General features: G+C 41.4%; 1 protein-coding gene across 1 annotated transcript in view; it reads left to right on the top strand.

Moving 5' to 3' along the window:
* Nucleotides 1-13274, top strand: part of PSTPIP2 (proline-serine-threonine phosphatase interacting protein 2) — a 394129-nt gene extending 380855 nt beyond the window's left edge. The window contains exons 14-15 of the mRNA XM_086960336.1: nt 8322-8378; nt 11510-13274. Coding sequence (XP_086816462.1) covers nt 8322-8378; nt 11510-11511 — 59 coding nt within the window. The 3' untranslated portion in view covers nt 11512-13274. The remainder of the gene's footprint in view (nt 1-8321; nt 8379-11509) is intronic.
* Nucleotides 13275-13721: the final 447 nt, after the last annotated feature.

Raw genomic sequence — 13721 nt, 5'->3', positions numbered from 1 at the left:
TGCACTCTTAAAGTTCTAAATGTTTCTGGATTTCAGTTACAGTAAAAACAGTTGTAGAATTGAAAAAATTGAACGTTAAAAATTCATACGGGTGGAGAATTATTATCTTCTTAGTTTTAACTCCGAGTGAGCAGAAAAAAATTACGTTATTAACATGTACAACCAGCACACAATCATTGGTGGTTTCGCCAAAATCTTTTATTTCAGAATGATTCCGCCCAGGTGCAGTGTTCGATAACTCATTTTCATGAGATAAAATATTTCTCTCCAATTATGACTAGGTAACAGAAACAATTTTCCTTTCATTAAAATAACCACATTTTATCATAAAGTTTGAATATAAAATCCCACTAGAAAATCCAATTGTGTTAAAAACCTTTTTTTAATTTTCTCACTTTAAAAAGAGAATAATGATCATTGTCACATTAAGAGAGCCACGGGCCACCAATTTTCCAGCATGTATCAGATGCAAGTGATCTTTCACATTTCGCTAGTAGCCCTCGCTCTCGGGGCCAACGGCATAGTAACTTGTGGTGCTGCATCTGGACCCGCTGGCGTGATGGGGCACTCACCACATGGCACTGCTCATCCTTGTGTGGCTCTGTTCTTGGGTTCCACCTGGTTTCTCTGCAGTAGCAGTTACGCAGCTGTAGCATTTCCCGCCCATTATGAACACTGCTGCAGGGGTCTTGATCTAGCTGGGCTCGAAGTTAGAGGAATGCTCTCTGGGGATGGATCAATAATTTCTTTAGTAGTGTGCACGTCTTATGGGTAATTTTAGCCTCATTGGGAATTCTGAGCCCTCTTGCTAACATATAACAAGTCTGATTGGCTGCCCTATATAATGGGTAGGGTTATGTTCTTCACTACTCCTTTGTTGGAGTAAATTGGATTCTGGCTTCCTGATCCCTGGTTCTTCTTGGGTTTCTCCACTTCTTGATTAACCGTTCAGCCTAGGCTGCTATCTACTGTCATCCTGTATTCTTTTTCGATTGCTTCTATACTTTTGTATTCTATTTTCATACCTTAACATTTCCATGAGGTTTTCTCTCGGATAATGAACTAACTACACATATTTTCCTTTCCTTTCCTTTCTGACTTAGTGAAGGTGTACCTTGCACTAGACTGCGTCTGAGGCATAGCCTCTTGTGGTACATAGCCGAGTCTTTTTCTTAAGGACAGGTTGGGTAGGTAGGTTTTCTCTGGATTACCCTGTCCTTATCATTAGAGTTATCTTTGTTATTTTTCTGTAAAGTTAATTTGCAAGGTCATTAGCAACAACTATAGGTAAACATTTAGGGGCCGATTACGATGTGGCCCGTAAAGGCGGGCCACATCGTACTTGGCCGCTCGGTTTACTTTCCAACCACCGCATTGTAGTCCTGGCAGTCGAAAAGTAAACCGGACAGTTCGCTCTATGCAATTGCTGTATACATATGTACAAACCTCCTCAGCAGCAAACTGGAAACTATTCCCCACACAGCCTCTCTTTACCTAGCTTTATTTCCCATGCACCCACTCGCCAGTTGCAAGCCCCCTTTTTAACCCCTTCGATGCTGATGACGAGCTCAGCTCGTCATCAGCCACGGGGGGCGTGTGCGGATGACGAGCTGAGCTCGTCATCTAACGCGGCTTTTCGAAAAAAGCCGCGTAGCGCAAAAATAACCGCCGCAGCAATGCGGTTAAGCACCTTGAGTGAAATCGATCTTCCCAGCCTTGCTCTGCCGCTGGAGCTTCGCCTCACGTTTAACTGTTGGGTCAAGGCTGAGTTAAGATGGTACTTTCTTCTGGCCTCTTCCATATTGCCTCAGGGTTATTAGTCAACCCCGAGACTCCTAATTTGGCCCTTTCTCACATCATGTGGATTTGGTTACTGAAACACTTGATATTAGCTGTTTTGATTGTTTTCGTGCTGTGCCACGGTAGAGCAACCCCATGCGTTGCCTGGAGACGCCCCTCTCCTTAATATTAGTGTTTACTTGGTAAGAAATCTAAAATCGCCAGAGACACTTTTCTGGAATCTTCTGCTCAGAATAAAAATCAAGACTAAGGACTCTACTGTTTCTGTGATTCATGCTAGGATTGTGGTGTTTTTTGGCTGCCTTAAAGTGGGGGTTCAGTTATTCCTTTATAGGAGATTGTATGCTTCTGCTTACACTTTTCTTTAAAAATTAATGAAGGGAAAACTAGAAACTTTTACCTCTACAATGGTATTATTTGATTATGGTTTGGCGAGATATTTCTCTTATTCTTGTGTGGCGATATTGAGATGTCTGTTATTATTAGTTAACCACATTGATGCTGCACATATTCCCCTTCGGTGCTGAGGGATAATAGTAATGGGTGTGGTCATGACAGGAACGGTACCGTCATCAGCACAGCTCCACTGTGCCTCATGACGGAACCGTTCCGTCATGAGCATCGAAGGGGTTAAGTCTGAGACAGCCTTCTATTGGATCATTACAGATGTTAGGTAGTCAGGTTACCTTCCTGCAGATGCTGAAAGCTTTATGAGCTCTCCAATCGACCTACTTTCAGAAAATGCCTGCTCCATTGTTTGTTTATTGTTTTAAATATGTTAATTAGATTTTTAACCAATCAAATAAGATACATCAGACTGAAACCATTTGAAAAGTGGTGCACACAGCTCCTTTCCCTGATCCTTTAAAAGTTCCAGAGCTGCACCTGTTCGTTATGCATTGCAGGGTCTGTTTGACGGTTCATTTTTTCACTCACTGAGCAAAGACTCCCTGAATACTACTGCCCGCGAAGGTGTTTTTCGACTGTAGTATATTTTCCTTGGATTGTAGCATTTTGCACTTTTTCTGTTAAGTGTTTTTCAGTCTCCTTCTGTATTTTATTCGGCATGGTGGCTTTCTTTATACAATATCAATGCTTACATAATTTATTGTAAAAAGTTTCTCAATAGAAGGTATCGGCAACTTATGTAAGAAAAAGTAAGAGAAGAATACGAATTTTAATCTGGATTCAGAACCCATGATTCCTGGTAACTAGGGTGGGGAAGTGTCTGCTGGAATGCTTTGTCTGGGCCTGGTATATCGTCCCACTAAGTCTCAGGAATTGAAGAATGAGGATCTAAGGAGTGTAATATATGCCAACCTATGTCCTACTGAAGACTGAGGGACCGAGAATTTGTCTGCCTCCACCTCTGCGCCTGAAAGTAGCCGGTATCCTTTCCTTGTCCCCAGGGTCTCGACACTAATTCGTGCCCTTTAGGAGAAAGTGCTCGGCATTGCATCATTCGAAGGCAGTCCACATCATGGATGCTTAAGCACTCCCACTTGATGTCAAGGACTTTGCCATTAGACAGGACCTCTCTTTCACTTGCATTAGAGCCAAGATTGCCATTCCAAGACATGAGTCCTATGGTTTATCAGATGTTCAAACCTATTTCTCCTTCTCCAGGCATCAGAGATTCACAGGCAAACACCCCTTCTTCCTGACACAACACCAGGTACTCCAGCAGAGGCACATCTGCCTACTGCTGTGCCTTGCACCTGTCACCTCTATAACACAAGAAGTGAGACTTATGAAGAAGTCTCATATAATACACCAGACTAACGAATCCTCCAGCCATCACCACAAAAGACGAAGGAAAAAGAGAACAAGATATGATAACTGAAATAAGTGCCCTACAGAAGTGTGAACACAACTATGTTGTATAGAGATGCCTTACTGCTTCCCAGACTAGACGACATCCATTCTCAGAAATAGCAGTATGTTTCTCCCACGTCTACTCATACCAACACCAATGTTGGTTAGGAATCAAACTGAGTGACCTTTGCTGTCATTCGTGTTACTCAATCTAGTCAAAAACCTAACCTATGGATGATGTGGTTGCTTTCCACAACGCCTCTAAAAGAGTAGCAAGAAAGATAAACATTGAAACTTACACTGCTGCAGTTCAAGCTTAAGTTATTGTTCAAACTGCAACCAAAGAAGTCTGCCAAAGCTATCAACCTTGTAGTTGCAGGACTAACGCAGCCTGTTTTGGAAAAGAGAAGAAGCTTGGGAAATCAGGAAAATTCTCCAACAGATGTCATAGTTGAACCAGTGTCTACGGCTAAATATAATGCCCGGGTTTCAACTTATCCAGTGGAAAGGAAAAGAATGGATATTTTGGACATAAATGCATGCGAGATGTCAACATTCATGCCTCGATCTCAAAGCTGCACAGTCCATATTAGTCAATATAGCTATTCACCATGCGAATCTTTGGAACAATATAAGAAATTTCTCCCCATAGATAAGAGAGAATTTTCAAGAGATTATAAAGGAAAGGAAACTCAGTGCTTCGAAGGACGTAACTGATTTACATTCTGTTGACTACTGCCAAAACCTATGCATGAGGCGAGCTTCTAGACTATCTGCCCATCCTGACTCCATAAGATGAGTTAAAAACATACTCAAACTTACAATCTTTGATTCTAATCTATTGGACTATCAAGTAGACATGGAAATTCAAAGAATGAATCTGACACATAAACTCTCAGGTCAGTAGGGTAGAAGAAGAGAACTGGCTTCCCAAAAGTCAATTTTAAGGGGTATGGATAAGATCAATATTAGTGTGTTCAAGCACAGCTTCAAGAAAAACAGAAGTATATTCGACCATCCACTGCCAGGAGCCTAATAAGGGAAGACACAATCAACAACGGTCATAAGCCCCTGGTGTTTCAGGGTAATGACTCTGCCATCTTGCCTCCCCCACTGAACACTGCCATAGGAAGTGGTAAGTACAACTACCTTGTGTATTTATAAAGCACATGTTCACCCAAGAGTATCTGGCGCTGAATATCAGATGTTTATTGTTACCCACCTCAATGGCCCTCAGAAGGATAAAAGGCTAAGTGGACCAGCCAGGATTTCAACCTAAGACCATGAGGTTGAACACAGGTCCTTATAGTGAACGCATTAGTCCATTAAGCCACCAGAATCGGCTTTGTATGACAGCGCTTAACCAAGGAGAGATTGGTTCTACATATTGTGCAGAACAGACACAAAATCAGGTTTTCAGGTTCTGTACCAGATAGTCCTCCAACTGATTGAAACATGAACTACACTGTACTGAAAGGAGGAAGTCTCAAACAGAGTTTCCCATTTCTACTGGTACTCAGTTCCCATATAGACCAAAGATAACATTGGTGATTCATTTCAGAAAGTGACTGTGCAAAAAAAAAATTAACTAGGGATCTTTGAAGCAAGGGCGAAAAGGAGCATTAGTGTAAGGCTGGGCTGTGTCTACATTGTGGTGATCCTGTACTCCTGATTGTGCCTACACTATGTGTCTCTAAAGAGCTTGAGTAAACTTTAAGCACTTGAGAGCGAGAAACGAGGATGTGCACTTGCTTACTTATCTTCCATGAGTGGTCGCGACAACCCGTTGTTTGTCTTGCCTGTCATTTTGATTATTAGGAAAGAAAGATTATTTTTGTGCCAGCATGAAGGGATTTACTGAACATGACTGGGCCCTAAAGAATAATCCCTGGAAGGCTGTATTAGAGACAGAGATCATTCAATTGTTGTCATGGTCATTGTTATGCTTTCAGGGATTATTGGTCTCCTGTTCAGGGGATGTCCATGTCAGCTTGTACGGTGACTAACTCTTTTCTGTACCTCAGTACCATGCATACACTGTAGTTTATGTCATGTCCCCTCCTATGGAATGTGATTGTACCACACTCTTTGAGGCATGTTGCTAATGTGTCTTTTGTGTCCTGTAATCGTCATCATCTTTATTCAAGAATGCTAAGAATTGCTAAGGCTTTTTTTCAGCCCTGCCTAACTTTTTCTTCCTATTTGGGACCCTTTTAGGGAGAACCTTCTCACATGTGTCGTACAGACAGGGAGGTATTGTGTCCATTGGAAGGAGTAGCCCTTTCGGCAGGCAAGCACGATGTCTCTTGAGAGTCCGTCACAGCATCCAGTCACTGACAGGAAATAGGTGTCAGAAACTGTTTCATATCTACTTGCTGTACCACTGAGCTGTCCTCTTAGCTTTGGTGTCCCTCTTTTCTGCATTAAAAGTGAAATCGATTCTTCTTCAGAATGACAGCAATGCATTGCTTGAAAAAGCAATGGGGCACATGATCCAAGATCCAAGCTCACATGATCTTGTATTTGCTAGTTCTGAGGTAGCATTTTACCAGCACGTTTATATCTCCTGGGTCTGTAAAAGAAAACAGGCAGATGGTTTAGCAAACCTCCTCTAGGGTAGTTCAAATTGGTGATAAATAACAAGGCCATCTTTAATGCCTTTTATACTTAGGGTCTGATTGACGAAGGCACTTACATGTAGTAAATTTACAAGTGGGGAGTCTCCGCACTCGTGTTGGAATCTCTACATGACGCACCTTCTGCAGTGCGACTAGAGAGTGTGAAGATTCCGCTGCAAGTGCGGAAACCACGCGGCAAGAGCAGACACTCCACACTTATAACTTTACTACACATAAGCAGCTTCGTTCATCAGGCTCATAGTATTTAGAAACTTACCACAGGACAAAACGCCATATGCCCAGACTTCGTATCCTAGTGTCCATTAGTGAAGGCTCTTTCAATAGACGAATCAAGGACAATTATCTAACTTTACTCCAATCCATCTGCTGCCTAAGGTGAAATTCAAATGTAAGAAATACAAAGCCAGTAAGAGTTCTGTTGCACTAGAGTGGACCTGCAAATAGTGGTATCAAGACCCTCTCTTGCTATTTGCAAGTCTAAGCAGGAAGCCGGAAGTACAATTCAGGATGTCCAGCAAAATACCTCACCTCAGACTTCTATTGCTGAGCTTGACTACCTTGCTCCTGAGTCCATTCAGTAGGGTCCTCTGAAACACAGACACATGTAGGAACTTCCTGTAGGATGCAAACACCCTTCTAAGGGATCATTTTACTTTTCCAAGCAGATGTTGGTCTGCTTATGGTGTTTGGAAAATGGAACTTGCCACAAAGAAATAGTATGGCTCTATCATATTTTTCTGACTTCCATTGCCAGTTAGTAGAAATGATCTTTTTAGGCATCTCCTATTCATAATTCATGGGATTAAATGTTTACTAGATGGTTTCAGAAAGTTGCATTCCTAGGGTAAGGAGACCATCCCCTCTATTGGAGTTGAATATGTGTCTTTCTAAATTAATGGACTCTCTTTGCAAACCAATGCACGAGGGGGCCCATAAACTTTTGTCTTGGAAGTAAGCCTCCTTATTTGCTGTCACCTCAGCTACGGTAAGCAAACATCATGTTTTTTGCACCAAAAAGCCTCAAACAAACTTTCATTGCAACAGTATTTTTTATTTGATTTCATCCAGACTTCTTTCCTAAGGTCATTTCTGATTTTCATTTCAATCAGTCAATTTTCCTACATGCTTCTTTCCATCTATGATCTATCCTGCAGAGATTTCTCTACATAATTACAAATTTAAAATAGTTCACAGTTATTACATAGATAAGACAGAGGATGTATGCTAAGATAAGCAGATATTGTCAGTTTTGGAAAAATACGTACCAGGCTACCAGAAAGCTAACAAGCCTTTTCCAACAAGACTAAAGCTCATTTGACCAGTAGAAATTTGCAACTGCTTCTTTGATGAGGAACATCATTAGCCATATTTATTTCAAAACAAAAAACCAGTGATTTGATTCTAAATTCAGCATGTTATTGTGGCAGGCAGGTTTCCCTGTAGAAAACCTTTGCTTAGCAATTCTCTATCATTCTCTTTGATTTTGTTCTTTGCTGAGTGCTATTCTGCACTACAATTAGGGATATCAGAGAGAATCCTTGATAGGGAAAGAAAATCTAACTGTTTTTGCTTCTAATTCTCCATTTTGTGTCATGTGCATTTTGTTGGTGTCCCACGATCCTCCATTACTCAGTTCGAACTTCAAAAATAGACTGTTCCACAGACTGTGCAGGGCATTTGGGAAATGGTACAGCTTCTGGTGTTATTAAAGGAACTGGACTAACTTTTGCATAGAGGTATTTCCATTTATTACCAGACTGTATCTGTAGTGATTTCAGTCTGATGTACCTTATTTGGTTACATGAAAAAAATGCAAATTAGGACAACGGTAAGGTATTTAAAACCTCTACGAGGACGCCCCAAAAATGGAGAGCTGCCGTCACAGCTTAACCCTTTCCAATGCAAATATACAATTTTCATACAGAAACAGGAAGGGATATTTATTGATTTAGATGTAAATCATATATTGCATTATAGAGCAGTGATAGGCGTGTAAGAAGAACCACATTGCTTTGACTATTTTCTGTGAAACCTGATTTACAAGAATGCTTATTTTATTGTTTGCAGGTAACTCTGACTATGATACTGTTAATGAGTACAGTAAAATACAACACTATGACAACTGTAAGTATTTTGTTAGTTTGCTGAACATGCAATCCTTTCTCCTACCCATGCTTGTGATAGTCACATAAACCTCTGTCACCTCTCACCTATATAGTGCATGGAATATTCTGATCTTGGGAGGATGATAAGTATGATATGGGGGAATTGCTCTCTATGCATTCAACTGTGTACCATCAAATTAGATCATGCTCTGCTGCAATTGAAAATATTTGTTGTCTGCAACAATTCTGGAAATATGAAAAGAGTAGTGTGAATCTCTTAACAGGTCTGTGTGGGTTTATGGAAACTAGTTGGCTCTCTTGGTAAAACATCCTAAATTAAATGAAAGGTCATAGAATTTCTAAAATTTAGAGAGGCAGGATTACATTATTTGGTTTCAAATGCTGCAATCTTGAGGCCTCTTACTAGATGGAGATACACATTTTGTTGTGTTATTTATGTTGAATCTTTCACCAGCACTGTTATGTTCTAATTCTGGCCTTGAGTGGGATTTGAAAGTAAATCTAATGAGACCTAGGACTTTTTGAACATACATTCTTTTGTGTCAGCATCACTGAAAGCCCGGAAATGAGACTACCGGAAAGAGGTTATATCTCAGGTTGTAAAAACAGTTATTTTGTATGAGGTTAAAACAGTAAGATTGTGTTTAAGGCCATGCAAAGCTCACTGATTGAGACGTGTGGTGTACCATGATGTCTTAAAGGTAAGTGCCACATTTCCTTATTAAAATTGCACACAGCCTGTAGACATTGCAGTGTGTGTCAAGTGTGAAGGGATACAAGAATGCCAAGTCAGACGCCTTGACCTAGCTTACCTAGACTTTTGCTCAGGGGCATAACATAGGCCCCTGCACCTCATTCAACTCCCACCAGCCCAATGCCAATGAATATCTGGGGGTCCTGCAAGACTTGGGGGACCCTGTTCACACTCAGCGGTGGGTCTTTATTTTGCTTTACTCCACTTCTTATGCTGTTCTATAAGGCTGTGTCGTTAAGTTGGTTATATTTGATGTCACATATTTCAGAAACTATCCACACTTTCCATACAATTAATTGTCTCTCTGTCACCTCATCCTTGCAATGAAGCCATCTGCCCCTTCCTATATTTACCCCACTCAAAGTGCTCTGAGCCCACCAAAGGGTGGGTAGTAAAGCTTTATAGGGCAGCTTGACCAGAATGTGTGGCTTTTGGTTGTAGGCTAGCAGGGTTCCTGGCGTGCGCCTCATGTTACTACGATCCAACACTGGAATGGGAAGATAACAGCTGCAGTGCTGAGAAGAACCATTTGCGCAGAGCCGGGTACCCTGGTTGACCTAGAGAGAGACATTCCAAGGCTCCTCACATAAGGATGCAGACAAGATCTAGTCTCTTTTCGGAGCCTTATTGAGATGTGACGGTTTTGGGTGGCCTCAAAAGGTCCTCACAAGGACCTTTTGAGGCCACCCAAAACCATTGTTTTCTTTACCAATACTTCAACCCCAGGTTTTACTAATGGGGTACCCTTGTTCTCCATAACTACTTATTGAGATGTGACAGCACGGTAGGAAAGGCAGAGCTGGAAGAGAAGGAACCAATAGAGCACCCTGGCCCAGGAAAGAATAGAGACCACCAGAGGGAGCGAATGGCAGTATCAGAGAGCTCTGTCGCGGGTGCCACGCGGCCTAGTAGCCACAAAAAAACAGGAATGAATAAGAGACCTAAATAGAAATGGAATAAAATAATAAAATGAGGTACTAGTTTAGCAATATCTTTTAATTAACAGCACCATACACAAGAAGACCACCAGAATGTTATGGTGAAAAAAGCAGATTGCATAGTGAGAGCAAACTGCCACCTTTAACAATGCCATAGGGAGCCTATGGAAGACGTCCTGGTTGTTACCTTTTGCTGCCTTCCTCACACCTACAGCAATCCACAGCACCATACAGTCACTCTCTCCTCCAGTGTGATGTAGTGATGTTGTGTGTTTGTCCTGCTCCCGGCACTTCTGAGATGAATTCATTGCTTGGTCCTCTCCCATCTCAGCATTAAGGTTCGCTCCCCTTTTGGCTTGCCCCAGGAGCAATTCTTTATTATATGAGGGTAAATTGGACACCTCAAATTAGGCCACATTTTAGCTCTCAGATTAATACACACAAAATGGGATTATATATCGATACCAAAGGGTTTTCTAAAGAAACAAAAGTAAAAATTGAGTTCAATGAAGAATTTTTATGTACTTGGTGATGAACACGTACACCTTCGTAGTTTAAACCCCCATTAGCTAGAGGGGAACTATCGGTGTCTGTTCAAGAACCAAACACTCTGATACACATGTTCAGACTACAATAAATGTTAAATCAAAGAGGGGGGACGGAAGATCAGGTTATTTAAAGAGGTCCTCCTCCTATGCTCCTCCAAGTACACAGATTGTTCTTCTATTCAGCCGGTGCACTAGGGGTTGCTACCTGGCCGGGAATCAAGTTGCTGGAAGATCTGAATTTCTGATCATAATGCCCTCACACACCTGTTAGGGTGCCATGCTTCATCATGGGGCACTCCTCGTCAGACCAGCGCCGCAATGTCTGGTTGCCTTGGTGGCTTCTTTGGCGGAATTCTTCAGATCTGTGGACGCCGTATGTGGTGGGTGCACATGGGCAAAATGCAGTGAATAGTGATGTGTAAAAGGTGACTTAAAATAGTCACTAGAACCTAGAAACTTTTAATTTAATATGGGTCCAGGACTAAATAAAAGCAGTGGCGCTATCTAGAGGTCATACTGTACCAGGATAGTTTGTGTGCATGGTCAACATATGTTGTGCCATAGGACCCTAAACGTCGGCGGCACTTGAATATCCAGACGTGGGGGAGTTGCGGAGGTGAGACGGCATTGCCTGTTCCTTTCTCACCTTTTACACATCACTATTCACTGCATTTTGCCCACGTGCACCCACCACATACGGCGTCCTCAGATCTGAAGCACTCCGCCAAAGAAGCCACCGGCTGAATAGAGGAACGATCTCCTTCCCGTGTTATACAGACTACAACAAAAACAAGCTGCCACCTCAGATAACACCCACTACAGTTAGATGGAACCTTGAAAGACTGTCCAGTGGTGACTTCTATTGTGATTTCTCTTTTTGTCTTTGTAGAACAAAGACGACACGTTGAGTCTCTTGGAGAAGAACAAGGAATGGCCGTCTCATCCCGTCACATGGAGCAGATGACTGACCTCTCTGCAAATGTTAAATGCTTAAAGGATCAGTGTCGATGTGTGGTGTTACCCTGAATTTGTTACAAAACTACTATGTGTTGATGACACCAAAACGCGAATAGGCTTTTGTAACCTCAGAGGACCCTTCTTCAGATAGGACTTAACAGAAACACGGAATCGACATCTCTTCTGCTATACAAAAAAAATACAGACAATTTATTTAATTTTTAGTTTTTTAGGTTTTGTATTCATGTTTAAAGGTTTTTAAATAGATTCATGAGATTCTTCTGACGAAGCTTGCCAAACGCCCGTTTTGTGATTTATACATCACCTCCTCAGCGAGAGAAGAACCTATTTATACAAATACCACTACGGAATGCCATTAATGGTCAGTTATTTTGCATATAAGGACTGCTGTGCAACATAGAAACTGTGCCTTGCAACCAAGGAGAGCATCGTGCTGGTCACGCATTACAAAAACCCCTATTTTTTTCTCCTTTTAATCAATTCTACTGTTTTATTGATGAGCAGGCCAGAATTCTCACTCAGAGGCAAATATCTGTGCATCAGCCAACATCTTTTAAACTATCCTACTGAACTATCCACTCCATCCAAACCCTTCTGCATTTTTCCTCTTCCCACGCTCTTGGTGATGTAAAAGAATAGATTTTTTTTAATTAATTCGATCCATATGTGTTCCACAGTTCCCTGAGGTTTCAAAACTGTATACCTTATTCTATAACATAAATAAATCCCATTCGGTGGTCTAGAACTGCACATAATTACATCCACTTTTTCCTTATCCTGTTCACAATTGAAGATGTCTGTCCTACTAGGTACATAATAATGGATTCTTTGCAAGCCCTCGCTTCAAGGAATAAGATTATTTGGTTCTTCAGCCGGCTCCCCATCACCGCTCCTTAACTCAGTTAGTGACAGCCATTCTGTTCATTGCACCGATACCCACTGATGATCATTGGGCTCTTCACCCAGCTCCCCATCACCATCATAATGCAACATAACTCAGTCAGTGACAGAAATTCCACACATTGCACTGATACCCATTGAAGATCATTGGGCTCTTCGCCCGGCTTCCCATTACCGGACCATAATTCAGCGACAGTCATTCCCTAAATTGACCAAATACCTATCGAGGATAATTGGGCTCTTCTCTCAGCTCCCAATCACTGATGCTAGCTCAGTCGGTGACAGTCATTCCGTATTATTGCTCAAACACATATTGAAGACATCTGTGTCACGCGGATGATGGGTGGAACCTTGATTTCTTCAATACATGTTAAAGTTGAAAACTTGGATGTATCATATGTTCATACATGAAAAGAGGCACACTGGTTTCACATGCATTTGTACATACATGTGAGCATGTGTAGTGTTTATCCTAGAATGTTATTGTTGTGGGAAATACGCCACACCTGGCTTATAATACTGCCCATAATGGGTCATTGTTTTAGAATTTCAGAGGGCGTGTTTCTCATGCCATATCCACCTAGTTATTCCAAGTACTTTGTAATTTAGGAATTACCTTTTGTTAATTTTTTATGTCTTTGTACATATCAGTAATAGTTAAATGCCAGTATGCTGTAGACATTTAGAGTAATCTAAAATTAAATGGCCACAGCTAAGCCGAGAAATTCTCTGATTTCAAAAAATGAGTCTAATAAACAGCATCTATGTCTATCAAATGTGTATCTTGGCTTTAATTTCCCTTCTTCCCCTTCTAGTCTTCATAGCCAATGTATACTTACCAGTTTCTATTTTAGTTAACATGTGTATGTTTCAATAGCCCAGGTTCTCCTGTCATAATGCAATTCTCATATGTATGTGCTAAACATTTCCTCCCATTTTTCTGCAGAATAGCTCCTAATACACCCTTTGCTTTATTTGGCACTCCTTGGTGGAGGGGGCTTCTTGACCATTAAAGTATTCACACAGTTTAATGCTTTAACACCAGGTCAAGCAACAATCCGAACATTCCCCCTGGTCTGTAGTCACGAGCCCCTTGTAAGTGAACACTGAATCCAGAACGTGTTGTGGACACAGATCAACATTCCTGGAAACAGCACCCCGCAACTAGCAAAGCGGCATCGTTAGGCGATTCGAGGGGGCCAGTTGTTTTTAGCCTTTCGTAA

The sequence above is a fragment of the Lissotriton vulgaris genome, chromosome 3_1 (genome assembly GCF_964263255.1).
Source record: "Lissotriton vulgaris chromosome 3_1, aLisVul1.2, whole genome shotgun sequence".
Classification (NCBI taxonomy): Eukaryota; Metazoa; Chordata; class Amphibia; order Caudata; family Salamandridae; genus Lissotriton; species Lissotriton vulgaris.
The sequence above is the reverse complement of the archived record's forward strand: the minus strand, read 5'-3'. Positions and strand labels throughout refer to the sequence as shown.